Below are 16171 nucleotides of genomic sequence, written 5' to 3' on the forward strand. Positions count from 1 at the left end.
GGGCCAATGGAAGAAAACTAATGAAACAATAGAACAGAACAACAACTGTTAAGAATCCAATAGGACCTAAGGCAAACCAGTTGGCTATTTACAAGTGCAGCCGACAGGTTGAACCAAGGACTATTAACAGGTTCAAATTCAACGAGTGGTCAGGACGAGTCTTGAACCCAGAATCTCCGAATCTCAAGCCGAGCGCTCTAACCAGAGGGCCTGCTTTCCTCTTACGATAAGTTCAAATTCGATCAACAGCCTCTGCCTACCAGCCTGTCTGTCATTCTTTTTGCCAAACGTCTGTATATAGCCACACCCGCTTTGCTTCGTTTTAGTCCATCCTCTCACCTGTATGTCCACGTGAGTCATACCCATCGCGTCTTCTTTAAACAGCACATCAGGAGCTGGAAATGTCACCTCACTGTCCTTGGTTGTAGTGGGTGTGTTGCTGATGTCACTGGGAAGCTGTCTACTTAACACCATGGATATGGTTTTTGTCTTTAACTCTACTGGCTTGTCACCAACCCCTCGTGATGATAACATGCTGTCTCCGACTTTGCTAATTAGGTCCCAGGCTTTTTGGGCTAATTTCTTTATCTGATGAGAGCAGTATAAATACACATGTTAAGATAACCTAAAATAATAAAAACAAATTACTTGTTTGAAAGAAATGAAAAGATTTAGTGACCGTTGTCGCTGTTTCCAGTGGATTCAAATCTAGTCGTCGAGGCGTGACGCCAATTGATGGTTCGCATTTGACGTCACGGAGGTCATGTTTGTGTACAGAACAATGCAGTAAAATGTCTTTTGGAAATTTGACTCTATTATTGTGCAAAACTTGTGGGGCCATTTTCTATTGTTTTGTATACCGACATGGCCGTCTCATAACGTGGATGAAAATCAAGAATTGACAGCGGAGTAGCATTGAGGGAAAATTAGTGTGATGCCACGCATCAGTGACCGGCATAAGATGAGGCTGTAAAGCTCCATTGTTCCTGTTTCATAATTCTTGTGCTCATTGTTTTGGGAGCAAATCAAGGTAGCAGTTGGTTGTAAGAGCAGCCTACGTGAGACTTTTTGGACACACGTTTGCCTCGCTCTAATGTCTAGCCTCTTATCATTTTGAGACGCCTCGTTTGAATATAAACTAGCCCCGTTTTAATGCGCATACACACGCGGTGGAGTTGCAAGACAAGGATTGAGCCGAAAAATGTCCCTTTTGGTGAAAACAGGGTCCCCATGTTTTGAAATATGTTTCGTCCCTACGAATCATGCGCATTGAGCTAACCCTCGATTCTTTTATGTCAATAAATACCAAAGTGCTATTGGGTTTTGTTGCTTAAAATATCTACAAGACACATTGGCTCAAACCTTGGTGAAGTTACTTCTGTTCTTCTCAAAACTGTCTTCCTCCACTTCTTGCACAGTGCCCTCCTCAGCTTCTGGTATGGAAGCGGCGTGAAGCACGTTTCCAATACCTAGCAGCAGATTGTTCCCCGCTTTACTCATTTCCTCTGAATGTCTTTCACTTTCCAAGGAGATATTTTTAAATTTATCTGCCATGTTTTCTAGAACGTCGACCGATGTCCACTGTGGAAAAAACCTGTCATTAATTGCACTAATGAAGTTGAGTTGTCTTTGTGAAAGCAAAGCCTACAAAGGTTATGGAACGCCAATCATTTTAACCCATCAACGTATGACTTCTCTCTTTTAATTGGCACCTCATATATCGTAGTGTCATCAATGTGCTCTAATGTGTTTTCTTATGAGCGGCTTGTTGACTTTGAATTTTATAGAATGACTGCCTCCAACCTACCTTGGATTCTTCCGAGAGTTCACTTCGCTCATCTGTTGCGCTGGCCACGACAGATGACACAAGAATTATACCTTGAAGGTCATCAACTTTAACCTTTGACGAATGTTTGATCATCTCATCTTTGATCTAGAAAAAAAGGCCAAAGGACAGTTTCGTTGCGAAACAAAAAACAGACAATAAAAAATAAATAATGGTAATAATAAAAACTTAACTCCCCGGCTTTGATGACAGTCTCCCTTTTGCTCCCTCCTCCTCGAATCCAGATTTCACGTTGTCATTTTTAACTAACTAACGATAGAGGGACTGCTCGACGTCTACGACAAAAATTGGCAATACTTAGTGTACAACGTTAAAATGTGCCGGTTAATTTTCCTGAATGATGCTTAAATTATCGCGTCAGACAAAGGAGAACGCATCCTAATTGTGACAGTCCCGTGTGATGTCCCTCGGGTATCAATCGTGATGCCATGCGATTTCAGCGCTTGGACGCTGTCTTGGACTGCTGGGCTGGCTGGCTGGTACTCGATTGTGTACGGCTTGCCCAAGGGAAAACAAGACTGCGTCTAGCTACATTCCTTTTCTTTTAGTTATATGAATTCACCATCATGTATTTGTAGATTGTTATCAAACCTTTATTTTATCTTTTGTTTCCAATTCGCTGTCTGGAGCGGCGGACACGACAGATAGAAGAGTATTTGCTAGCCGCATGGCACTTTTCCCACCATCTTTGCTGTTCAAGAGTTTGCCCATTTCACTTTGGCTGCCAACAGTGTATTGATAAAGATCACTTGCGTTTAACTTTCTTGCACGCACCTTTAATGAAAACATATGGATTGTTTTTAATTACGATGTAGCATTCTCTACGTTTATTCACTCAAATAAGCGACATTGTTGTATACGCTACACCAGGACAACCAGAACAAACCCCACATTCTTTGCCAGCATTCTGTGGTTCCCTTGGAAGTCCCTCAGAGTTCCAAGGGAAAACAAAGTCAGACCGTCGCCAACCATGACAAGTTGAAGAAAATTTGCGGTTTTGTGTTTGAAACCTAGTTGACTTAAAAATAGAGTAGTGGTAGACAGGAGCTGACATAGTAAGATAATGGTTTGACACTGACTAGTTTTTTTTAATGTTTCGTGCAAGACGTTTCGGCTGGTGCTTAAGCCTTCATCAGTTGCAATATAACGGTAGCATGCGTGATTCAAATAACAGCACGTCGAGCGCGCGCTGATGAAAATCAGACATTCACCTCAAGCTGCGTACACCTCCTTGTGGTGATGGTGTCCAGAAAAGGTAGTCCCTGTCCCTTGGTGTCCCTAAATTCTAGAGTGAACTGTATGTGGGGGTTAATTGAATTGAGATGTTGGTGAAACTCATCCACTTGGTGCTTTCTGAGACACGTGTGACTGTCCTCCACATAACGGAACCACCACTTAGGGGGGTGTGGAGCTGTGGCGATGGCAGTTTCCTCAATCTCTGCCATTACGAGGTCGGCTGTAACGGGACTGATTGGGGAACGCATCGCACATACAAAGATTTTTTTGTAATGGATGTTGTTGTGTTTGAAGTAGTTGTGATTGCGAACAAATTGTAACAGCCTATGATGTTGCTGATGGACATATTTGTGCGTTCCGCTAGATCCTGATCCTTTTGGAGCCTCTTGTTGACGATGGTTAGAGCTAGATCCATTGGAATGGAAGTGAATAACGGTTTAACGTCAAAAGAGATCATGATTTCGTCACTGGAGACAGTATGTTGCTGGATCTTTTGAGCAAATTCTGAGCTGCTTTTGACAGAGAAGCGATTTCTCCCAAGAGGGGCAGAATGGAAACAAGATTCTTGGATACAGCGTACGTGGGGCTACCTATGCTGCCTGTGATAGGTCTGAGTGGTCTTTCAGGTCTATGAATTTTTGGGAGACCATAAAACGACGCTGGCGTTGAATTGCTGGAGTGTAGTTTTTTGTACAGTTGCGGTCCAATTTGTGAGCCGCTGTCATCCTTTTCTTCTTCGATGTTAAGCAAAAGTTTATTTAGTTTTTTTTCTGCGTTTGATGTTGGATTTGATCTTTTGTCTATGATTTTCAAATAAGTGTTTGTATCGTTCAACAAAACAGACACTTTTTCTTGGTATTCATCCTTATCCATTACTAAGACGGATCTCCCTTTATCGGCAGGAACGATTGTTACCTCCTCATCTTTTCTCAGGTTATCCAATGCCCTTTCCTCTTCTCTCGTTACGTTAACCGCTGCGGGCAATTTGCAAGTTTTCAAGGAGTTAGCGACTGTACAAAAAACTAGCAATTAAACGCCAGCGTCGTTTTATGGTCTCCCGAAAATTCATAAACCTGAAAGACCACTCAGACCTATCACAAGCAGCATAGGTAGCCCCAAGTACGCTGTATCCTAACATCTTGTTTCCATTCTGTCTCCTCTTCGGAGAAATCGCTTCTCTATCAAAAACAGCTTAGACTTTGCTCAAAAGATCCAGCAACGTGCTGTCGCCAGTGACGAAATCATGATCTCTTTTGACGTTAAATCGTTATTCACTTCCATTCCCATAGATCTAGCTCTAACCATCGTCAACGAGAGGCTCCAAAAGGATCAGGATCTAGCGGAACGCTCAAATATGTCCATCAGCAACATCATGAGGCTGTTAAAATTTGTTCTCAATCACAACTACTTCAAACACAACAATATCCATTACAAACAAATCTTTTTTCAATGTGCGATGGGTTCCTCAATCAGTCCCTTTATAGCCGAAATCGTAATGGAAGACATTGAGGAAACTGCCATTGCCATCGTGGTTCAGTTATGTGAACGACAGTCACATGTGTCTCAGAAAGCACCAAGTGGATGAGTTTCACCAACATCTCAATCCAATTAACCCCCACATACAGTTCACTCTAGAACTTGAGGACACCAAGGGACAGGGACTACCTTTTCTGGACACCACAAGGAGGGGTACGCAGCTTGAGGTGAATGTCTACAGAAAGCCAACCCACACAGACCGCTATCTCGATTTCAACTCTCACCACCCCATGTGCCATAAGAAATCTGTAGTCAGTACCTTGCTACGCAGGGCACAGAACATACCATCAACACAGGCGGGGAAACGCGAAGAAAGGAAGCGAGTCAAGGCTGCACTGCGAGACAACAATTATCCCTCATCCTTCATCAATAGCTGTGAAAGATCGCTGTCGAAACTCCCTACCGATCTACCGTCCAATGGTTTCGTGGTGCTACCCTATGTGCAGGTCATTTCAGAAAGGATTAGTAGGATCTTAAGGCAGCATCAAATCAAAGTCGCCTTCAAACCATTGAGAACTGTGAACAGTTTGTTCCCGCGACCGAAAGCCCAAGAAAAGGTTGACCGGCCACAATCTGGCACAGTGTACAAAATCAGTTGCACCAATTGCAGTTTTGTATACCACGGTCAAACCGAACGATCACTCAAAACTCGCATTACAGAGCACAAAAGGGCTGTTGCTATGTTTGACCATGACTCCAAGATCGCCTGCCATGTCCACGAAAACAACCACGAAATGGATTTTGGAAGTGTCAGAGTTGTTGGACATGAGGCTAACTACCACGAACGACTTTTCTTGGAAGCCTGGTACTCAATAAAGGATCCGCAGTCTGGAAATGACGACATCGCCATCCCAGAGGTCTCTGGCATGCGCATAAGTCTCGCGCTACGTTTTAAAGAAACTGCACGCGGATTTTCATCAGCGCTTAAGCACAAGCCGAAACCTCTTGCACGAAACATAAAAAACTAGATGCTTCTATGAAGCATACACTGGCTTGCCTGTGGTACGTGCTACAGAAAATCAGAAGGCACTGAATTGTGTGGTATTGAAATACAGCATTCCAGTCTCTGAAGAATAACAAATAAAAGAGAAGCGAGAAACATTGGCTTCTGGGCTGACATGTTGATAATTTTCAAGTTCCCTCACAACTTCTTTTCACCACAAGTGTGCCCTATGAGCATCCGAAAACTTTGTAATACTAAACTTCACTGAAGTCAAGCCCTGTTTCGCGGGGTTAGTGTTGGGATGGGAGACCAAAGCAATAAACCCCTCATAAAAAACAGAAACATCTGACCGAAAATACTATTAACGCTAACAAATGCGAACTCAGCAAGGTACAGATTCTGGTAGCTTGCTTTATGCAAAACAAATATTGATGAAAAAGCAAATAAATATTGATACAGTTTTCAGAAAGAGCAGAAGGAAGTTTCCCGGACGGTCGATCGAGAATAAAATATTTACGACATGAAAACAACATTAATTTTGAACCGTGAATATAGAATATAAAAAGTTACGATCAGCGACAAACATTTTGGGAGATTTTTGCTACGTTCAAGTAAATTGCAAAATCGAAAATTTAACTAAAGGCATCCGGCTAGGCGTACATCTCTGCGACTCGATACCGCTTGCACTAACTTTAAGATCAGGAACTTTCTTCTTCAGGAAACTTTCACAGTTCTGTGCTTCTCTCCTTTGGCATTTGGTTGCAGTGCAGTTCATATCATGATTTTCACATATTTGTTCATTTAGTACACATTTGTTCTCAACATATAAACTTCCTTTCAGTTTGCGGACCAACCCCGGCCAAAACAATCGCTCAACAGCATCTTTTAGTGTGGGTCTACCGCAAACGGCGTGTGCATAAGTGAGTTGTTTGAGCGTTCCGAGGAAGAAGCTTAATACAACAAAAAGAAATATGCTCACAAACGACATACTGTCATGGGCTACACACTTCGCCACAACTTGATCGCGCAAACAAATGATATTTGGTATGATCACGCTCAATCATATGGTTTTGCCTGTCAATAAAAGGCATTATCATACTTATTATACTTAGGATCGAAATTCTCCAATCACAATTAGCTATTTTAACAACTTGTTTCCTCAGAAGGACGTCTCTGAAGCTGCTTAATCAAAACATGACGACTTCTATCCACTTAGTGCTATAAATTCACACAAACCACCAACGCCTGTTTCCCTTCGTTTATTGCAGGAGGGGTTAGTTAGTATCTGTCTATCGTTAGAATCTTTCGACTCCTGTCTCGTGTTGCTATCGCACACCCACTAAAATTCGCTCATTCCTGGTCGTTTTATTCCTACTCGTTTAGAACCAAACAACTACCTCCTAAATGTCAACACCAGTAAATGATCACGCAAACGAAGCCAATGGCGAGAAATAATATTTCAACTGAATAGCTTGAAATAAAATTTGCGCGAAATCTCTCTCTTTAAAAAAGTTAAAGAAATATTAAGGGCCGTTTATACGAGAGAAAATAAAACGCGAACAGCCCATATAAATGATGCAAAATCTACGTTCACAGCTTTCTCAAGCCCCGGCTTATCCTGGCCTGGGAGTTTATACTCGTATAAATAGTTCCTTTCGCGTATTATGTACGCCGCGTCCAGAGTAAGCCGCGGCTTATTTTCTCTCGTATAAACGACCCTATTGTTGTTTTCTCAAGTTAACAATAACTTCATTTTACACAAGAGTGACTATACTGAAATCTTTTTCTGACCTTAATTAAAAACGATCGCCAGCTGTAATCATTTGCCAGAACAATCATGCCTACAAATTCCTGTCATCTTTATTTAATGCGTATTAAATTTCAAGTCACTTATGCAAATTAGTTAAACTCGAATACTACACAGCACAATGAATCACAACAGTTGAAACATCTCACAAAAACCTTTTCCAGCATGAAATTTATTGAAACTAACTAAATATTTGCTATTGGAGACAAAAAAAAACCCTTTCTATTCCAATTCCGTGCGTGCAAACAAGAAACAATCCGTCTCACAAACCATACGATATGCAAATAAATATATTTTTCAGTTCAAGATTGAACTCTTTCCTAAAGAACCTTTTCCAAAGCACAAAATAGACAACAACCTTTCTTTCCAATAATTCTTCACTGTCACATTTTCAATTATTTTTTTACCTGAAAACTGTACAGCTTGACTGCAAATTAAATGCCAATTGCCAGACAAATGAGATGCCACTTCGGTAAACACTGTGATACATTCAAGACATTCGATTCCTTTTACACCTATACTCAATTTCCCACTTACTGTCAGTGTTCTACATACCAGCACAGTTTATAAAATAAGATTAGAAACAACACACACTTTCTCATATCCGACCGCAATTGTTCTCGAAGACATCCCTCGTCGCTTTTAAGATTCCAGATATTTATTTTCCCCGCCTGTTTCGTTATTCCAATTGACGTTCCATTCTTGATCTCATAAAGGTATATTTTTTCCACTAAAACGCCATCCCCGTTACCACGACTTTCGACGCCATTGCGGGTTTAATAATTAAACGTTCATCTGTGTGCACCAAGGAAATCTACGTATTCCCCCAGCCCCCTCAAACCTAACAAAATACACAGACAAGACTCTATGCACAAAGCCACTACTTAGCAGGGGAGTGACAGGCAAGACTTTTACCGACACGGAAAAAAAAAATAAAAAAAACACGAAACTAAACACAGATTCCAACTGGTTTGCCATACTGGCAAGCCAGTAATAAAAGAGAAGCGAGAAACATTGGCTTCTGGGCTGACATGTTGATAATTTTCAAGTTCCCTCACAACTTCGTTTTACCACAAGTGTGCCCTCTGAGCATCTGATGGCTTTCTAATACTAAAGTTCACTGAAGTTAAGCCCTGCCGGGCGGGGTTAGTGTTTGGATGGGAGACCAAAATGATGTTACCCCTCTTAAAACAGAAGCATCGGACCGAAAATACTATTAACTCTAACAAATGCGAACTCAGCAAGGTACAGATCTTGTTAGCTTGCTTTATGCAAAACAAATATTGATGAAAAAGCAAATAACTATTGATACACAGTTTTCAGAAAGAGCAGAAGGAAGTTTCCCGGACGGTCGATCGAGAATAAAATATTTACGACATCAAAACAACATTAATTTTGAACCGTGAATATAGAATATAAAAAGTTACGATCAGCGACAAACATTTTGGGAGATTTTTGCTACGTTCAAGTAAATTGCAAAATCGAAAGTGACATGGCCGGAATTCAGCGGGCGCCGTGATTAAGTTACCGCTGTATGTTTACTCGCCAAACAGTGAAGCATCTGTGTCAAATGATGGCAAGATACCGGGTTTTTGTAAGTTTCTTTTTCTGTCAAGTGTTATAAAGTTTGACAATGAAATGAGCGAAGTCAAAACAAAGATCACAATCGCCCAACTCTTATTTATGTAAAGTCAAAATTTACTCTCCAAGACACGTACGACGTTATTTATCACCAGGTAATTCCATCATTTTGGAAATAGCAGCTACTTTATTATTCATCTGCGTCACAAGTTTTCACTGATTTTGGGGCTCATTTTGTTGAAACTCAAGCACGCTTCCAACAGGCCTGTGAACCCTTCCTGCTTACAGAGCAATACTAAAAAACTTCTCCCATATCACATTTCAACCTTAAGCTCGAAAATTCAATACACAACATGATATTATAATTCACAAAGGCAGAAAATACCACAGAATCCTTTTCCAGCGAAAATTTTATTGAAACAAACAACATATTTGCTCTTTGAGGCGAAAACGTCTTTCTATTTCATTGCGTGCGTGAAGACAAGAAACTCAATTGTGTCAAATTACCATGTACTTCAGGTAAATACTGCTCACTTTGATTTCGTCTCGACGGGCGATAGGTTGTTGTCGAGGTCCAGTACTCGTCGCTTTTGAGATTCATACCTAGTTTATCCAACTGACTTTCCATTATTGAGCTCCATAAGGGTATATTTTGTTTAAGGATCCACTAAAACGCCATTCGCGTTGCATGACTTTCGACGCCATTGCAGGCTAAGTTAATGATTCTACTGTGCCCACCAGAGAAATCTACGCAGTTCCACTACCCTCTCGATCCTAAGAAAATACGCCCAGAAGGCTCTATACACAAAGACACCACTTACCAGGGGAGTGACAGGCAAGACTTTTACCGACACGGAAAAAAAAAAAAAAAAAAAGAAAAAAAAGAAAAAAAAGAAAACAAACAAACTAAACGAAGACCTCGACTGGGTTTGCCTTATAAGGCAACCCAGTAAAAACAGTCAGTGTCAAACCATTATCTTACTATCTAGTTGAGTCTTGAAGAATAAAACGTTTGAATTTTTCAAAGAAACAGAAATCTACTGCTTTTGAGAATTTTGATGTGTGCATGAGTCACCCATGACGGGAAATGCATAATGCTAATTTTAATCGGAAGTGAAACGTGGCTAGTTTTAATTTCTGGCGAAAATTATGTGACCCAGTGGCATCAGGGGCCACTCGCCTTTATCGCAAGTGAAGGATATTCTTCCAACGCACAAGCTTTTGAGTAGACTGCAAGTAGTCTCTCTTTTACTTAAAATCGTTGAAACGGGCGCTTAAGTAACGTACCGCCGCTTAGAAAACGGCGAACAGCGTGTGGTGAAAATTGTGGGTTAGCTTTCTTTTATTGTGGAGTAATTGAATCACGTTGAAAAAATTACTAACTAAAAGACATAAAGTCGGATTATTTTGTTGAAGTTACCGGAGACAAAATCCTTTCACTTGTGTATTCCAAATTATATTCAAATTCTGTTGATGAATATTACAATTGAGAACAACAAGAATACAGGTATTTAGAGTTGCCACAACCAAGTGACAGCAAGAATCCCGAAAAACTTTAGCACTTTGAATTACTTTCCATGTCATGTGCGGACATTGTCTTATCAGAAGTTATATGCATGACGTCTTCTCCTGGCGTCTGGTGGGACAGAGAAATTAATTAATGTGAATTACTTTGGAAGCCTCAAAATTATGGGATCTTGTCTGTGACAGTGAGTCTTTTAAAAATCAAATCGAGCCTAATACTGTACTGTTAAAGATAGCATTTCATGCTCTCGTTCTTAAAGCAATCTTAAGTCGTTCGATCGCTAAGACTAATTGCCGTGGCAATATAGCTCTTACCTTGACATGAACACTTTTCATTCCGTATCCTCCCCACTGGTCTTTCACGAATATGTCCACTTTAACCTCATCTCCAACTGGAATCTTGTCTGTCGTTAGAATGTTTTGTTTTCCTTCCTGGATAATTTCGTGAGCACCGCTTGAAGTGGTGTAAGCAAACTCATAAGTTAAGTTACTGTCTTTGTCTTTCCAATCGAAACAAGTAAATATGAAGTTTGTTTCCAATACAAAACCTTCCCTTTTATTCACTGTGCAATTCCCACCGCTGGGGGATTCATTTGTAGTAAACGTATAGGTTTCAGTTGAATTTTCGATGTCCTCAGAAAAGTATCCGAAGAGTTTAAGTTGGTAAACTTCGCCTTCATCTAAGACCCGTTCTTTAATTTCCAGATATTTCCCTTGATTGCTGGTCTGCACTTTTTTAATAAGGCTGCCATCTTTTTTTCGATATAGAAGCCACGTTAGTTGTGGAGTAGTTTGCTTACAGATCTCTCCTATGCAGTTGCCCTCAAACCTCATATTCCTTTGAACGTCAACTTTTTGTTTGCAGTTTCTGTTGCATCTGTAAAGAAGACGTAGAATTGACAGTTTAGTTATTCCGCTAACAAGACACGCAGTTTCTACATCTAACTCCAAAGCAAGATGGTGATTTATAGTAAGGTGTGTTATTTTTTAATGTAAACCAAGTTGTCTTTTATCAGAGTAGCTTAAGGACGGTGCCTCCTACTAAGGTATTTTTGAAATGTAGATCTTAACAAGTGTTATGGAGAAAAAAAATGGGGGAAACCAACGCATTTTTCAAAGATAATTGATTAATAATAATTGTAAAGGATTTAAAATTTACAAGCAATGTATGGCGTTCTTTCTCAAATTGAAGCTTAATTATCTCTCAAACATACCTGGTTACCCCCAATTTTCTTTTTGGATAACAAGAGTACTTACTAAGATGTACTTTCTCCAGACAGTTTTAAACCGCGCAACAATATCACTGTATTAGTAAGCATCACTGATGGCAAACCCGAGTATCTCGAGATGCGCAGAACGTATGCGCAATAACAATAATAGGCACCGTCCTTAAAGCAGAGTACAATTGAAATCAAACATGAGATAAGAAATCGAACGATCAAAGGCGATTCTAGAGTGGTATGCATTGTTTTTCATTTCCTTTGTTTTTTACCAGAGCCAGCTATCCCTTTGAAATATATCCAGTAATAGTCCCGTTGACTTCTCTTGTCGGTTAGCCAAGTATTTTCAAATAAAAGAATCTCCCCTCTTTAAGCCGAAATTTGACCGTAGTGTTGACTCCTATGGGTCAACTACTTTGCTAAGCGACCCGTTTGTGAAAGTGTTGATGGTGAAAAAATCACGGAAAGAAACAACAGCAACGGTAATAGCCCGAACATTATCAGAAGAAGAAAAGAACATATAAGAATCAGTTGTAGAGAATAGAAATATCACCCTTCACTCCCCCACCGGTTCGTTCTAATTCTTTAGAATGTAAAGTGTACGACGCTGTTGGGCTTCCCTCTGTCAAGACACTTAGTTTGATTTCTCAGTCAAACTAGATTTCGATTATAATATTGTTTTTAAATAATTATTTTTCTGAATATTGTTTCTTAAAACCTTTCGATAGATGGATATCTGTTTTCATAAAGAGTTTTGAACTCCCTTACAGGTTTTTCAAAACAGAGAAAAAAGAAAAGGAAGGAAGGAAGGGAGGAAGGAAGAGAGGAAGGGAGAGAGGGAGGAAGGGAGGGAGGAAGGGAGGGAGGAAGGGAGGGAGGGAGGGAGGAAGGAAGGAAGAGAGGGAGGGAGGAAGGGAGGAAGGAAGAGAGGAAGGGAGAGAGGGAGGAAGGGAGGGAGGAAGGGAGGGAGGAAGGGAGGGAGGGAGGAAGGGAGGAAGGGAGGAAGGAAGAGAGGAAGGGAGAGAGGGAGGAAGGGAGGAAGGAAGGAAGGAAAGAAGGGAGGGAGGGAGGAAGGGAGGAAGGAAGAGAGGAAGGAAGAGAGGGAGGAAGGGAGGGAGGAAGGAAGGGAGGAAGGAAGACAGGGAGGAAGGGAGGGAGGGAGGAAGGAAGGGAGGGAGGAAGGGAGGAAGGAAGAGAGGAAGGGAGAGAGGGAGGGAGGAAGGGAGGGAGGGAGGAAGGGAGGAAGGAAGAGAGGAAGGGAGAGAGGGAGGAAAGGAGGAAAGAAGGGACGAAGCAAGGAAGTGAGAGTGGGAGGGAGGAAGGGAGGGAGGAAGCAAGGAAGGAAGGAAGGAAGGGAGGAAGCAAGGAGCTCTCAGTGTCCAAAGACATCAATAATGTTGGTCATCGTTCTCGATCTCATGACTCTAGAGACTTACGATTAGAAATACAAAGGGTTAGTACTCTGGTTTGACTTAAAGGTAAAATAAGGGCTCTGCAACAACAAGGAAAAGAAAAACAGCTGGGGAACCTTTTTATGTGGAACCGAATGTAAGCTTTAAATAGCGAAATTCTATACAAATCTTTGTATGTTTACTCTTGAAGGGGCCTTTTTTGTCACTGGGCCTCCAGGCCCGATGGAGAAAGCGTTTTCCTTGGCATTATGCTAACGTATCTATGTGACACGCAGATATGTCCAGATATGTCCAGAAATGCCCATAAATAGATGCACGAGGATTTCAATAAGGGGTGACGCACAAGGTATTAGATCATCATGGGTCTTCATTGATACCTGGCCTTATAAACTGGGGTGGAGAGTCTGGGTACTTATATATCTAAACACAATCATTGTGGCAGTGAGAATTGCGCCAACCGAAACGGTATAAAATAAAGAGGGTTATCACGAAGAAGGTGAATGCCCTTACTTGATTTTTGTTACATTATTCTTGACTTTTTTCAGCGAAAACTCGTAGGAAATGTTGGCTTTTCGTCTGCCTTTTGCTACAATCATTGTTATGACATAGTCCTTTCCTGATTCCATTTTATCCAATATTAACATTGCCACAGGACCTGAAAAATTCAACTTTCGTGAACCGGTATCATAACATCCTCTGCCATGCAAAGTTTCATTGCCATTTGGTGCGACAACAGGAAGAGATCCAATGTTATTTATTGCCTCACTCTTGCGTGCGCAGAGCCAAGTGTACTTAAATATACCTTTATCAGAATTCGGCTCATCTGGATCGAAAGATCCTGTAGCATCCAGTTTAAGTTCCTTGTTATAACCTTGAAAAAGAATCCTTCGCGACGGGCTTACAGAAAGATTAGCTCGTAAAGGAGATTTTTTCACTCGAAGAAATCCATACTTGTAGTCAACACAATTTGAAGCATTGCTCATTTGAACTGTCAATTCAATGTAGTGTAGACCATAAATGAGGGCCAAAGGTAAAATCTTCCACGTTATTAATGTTTCATTTCTTAAAGCAACCTCCTCTTGTTTAAAAACCTGAGATGATTCAAATACACTTTTCCAGTCCAAATAGGAACTGTGTGAGTTGCGTAAATGAAATATTCTCCATGTCACTGTGGCCAACTTTCGAATTGGGATGCGACTTTTCACTAATGCTTTTATGTCGTAACTGGATGAACGCAGGATTTCGGTAGTAGATTGGGGTTTCTGCGTGAGGTTTACAAACGAAATGTTCGGGACCTTGCACGAAAATGAACCTGGAAAGGCAAAGAATATATTAGTTTTTACACCTAAACTGCTGGAAAAGTTGTCTTTTAAAAATGAGTTATGTGAAGGGTAGGTTCTTAATGCCCATGCAAAGTTTTGTCGTAGCAACTTGATGCAATGAACAAAAAATCACTTGTAGAACTATATCGATTGTTCCTTGCATATTCTAGACAACCATTTTTCTTTTTCGGCGATCAGCTCCACACTTATTTGAAACTGATTATATTTTCTGTTTGCTTGATTGTTTTTCAGGACAATCGTCACATAGATGGCTGCTCTGTGGGACACGTGTGCCAGGAAGTCACATATAATTTTTCGGGAGGAATCTAAAGAGCCATATGCGACATATTGGAAACCTGTCTTTATTAAAATATGTTTTGGAGACAAGAAAAAATAATAATGAAAGCATCATGTGTCCAAACGTCTTGCTTAAAAAAGAAAAAAAAACAAGGATTCATGGCTCCCGAAATACGCCCGAAATGTTTTCTTTTTGTGCAGCTGCTTAATTAAAGGAACTGTCTCACGAAATTCAGCCAAATTTAACGACTGGGAACTGGCAATCAAATAAAACGAAACTTCAAACTAAATACTTAGAACATTGAAGGAAGGCTTGAATAAAACAGAAAATTAATGTTCCCAACCCATGACAAAACGTGTCACAGACAACAGTTTTTGGGGTAATGGGGTAAGAGATGAAGCACTCCATTGGCAAATACAAAACTAGACAGGGATAGGAAAATTCAAGAAGATTGAAATGGGTTGCAATTGGGGTTTTTGAAAACTCTTCAAATTAACAGTTTTTAAAAACTTTTATCTCTGCTGTTTGTCACAAATTGTGTATGCCTTGACAGACATTTTTTGGTCACGAAGTAATTTCTGGGTCAACATTAACAAACGCATAGCGGGTAGGGGCGAGTAACTGGTAAAACTGCACACAAACAAGAGCCCATTAACCGGAGCCTCCATGTTCCATATTAACCCTCTGATGCAACCCTTTCCAATATCTTTCTATTTCTGGGGGGCTTTGGGGGGTGTTTTCATAATAGCCAATCATAAGAGACCTATGGTCAGCCATTTTTGCGTCACATACCTATGTGACGTATGTGAAACACTTCACGTACGTTCTCAGTCTCATACGTCACAATATAGTAGTTCTAAAAATAGATACGGGAAAGGGTTAACTCAAGCGTAAAATACCGATGGAAGCTCCGCGTAATGGGCTCCCGACACAAGCAGCTGTACTGCCGTGACACAGTCCTTTAAAGATGCTGAGATAATTATTTTAACATCAACCTCACTATTTCGTTTGGAAGTGGATCCATTGTGCGTACCTTGGAGATCTTTAACAACCAGATAGTTGCTGTCGAATTTGGAAGAATTCGTTATTGTTTTCTTGATCCCATTGATCATTTCCTGCATTTGAGCTTCTATGTCCATTCCAATTTTAAGCTCAACGATCAGGCTTCCAGGCCTAGATTAATGGCAATAATAATGTCAATTGTATATTTAGCACTAAGGCACTAATTGGGGACACTGTACAGAAATAAAATCAAATTTAACATGTATCAATCGTTTGTTGGCTTTTGAGGAGAGATGAAAGCCTGATTACCCGGCGAAAAACCTCTCGAAGTAGAGTAGAGAACCAACTCTTGTGTGATGCCAAGTCTAGGAACCATTGGTGGGAGGGGAGTGCTCTCACCGCTGCGTCATCCCTGTTTTCCAAGGTGAGCCATTCGTAAGTTAA

General features: G+C 40.7%; 1 protein-coding gene across 12 annotated transcripts in view; it reads right to left on the bottom strand.

Moving 5' to 3' along the window:
* The window catches only part of LOC138026640 (polycystin-1-like protein 2), a 117075-nt gene that overhangs the window by 34826 nt on the left and 66078 nt on the right, over window positions 1–16171 (bottom strand). For all 12 annotated transcript variants that reach the window (XM_068874070.1, XM_068874071.1, XM_068874068.1 and 9 more), the window contains 7 exons: window positions 15759–15898; window positions 13616–14417; window positions 10789–11350; window positions 2438–2620; window positions 1808–1933; window positions 1363–1581; window positions 340–588 (listed from right to left, as the gene is read on the bottom strand). In XM_068874070.1, coding sequence (XP_068730171.1) covers window positions 340–588; window positions 1363–1581; window positions 1808–1933; window positions 2438–2620; window positions 10789–11350; window positions 13616–14417; window positions 15759–15898 — 2281 coding nt within the window. The remainder of the gene's footprint in view (window positions 1–339; window positions 589–1362; window positions 1582–1807; window positions 1934–2437; window positions 2621–10788; window positions 11351–13615; window positions 14418–15758; window positions 15899–16171) is intronic.

Source organism: Montipora capricornis, chromosome 12 (genome assembly GCF_036669925.1).
Source record: "Montipora capricornis isolate CH-2021 chromosome 12, ASM3666992v2, whole genome shotgun sequence".
NCBI classification, from domain to species: Eukaryota; Metazoa; Cnidaria; class Anthozoa; order Scleractinia; family Acroporidae; genus Montipora; species Montipora capricornis.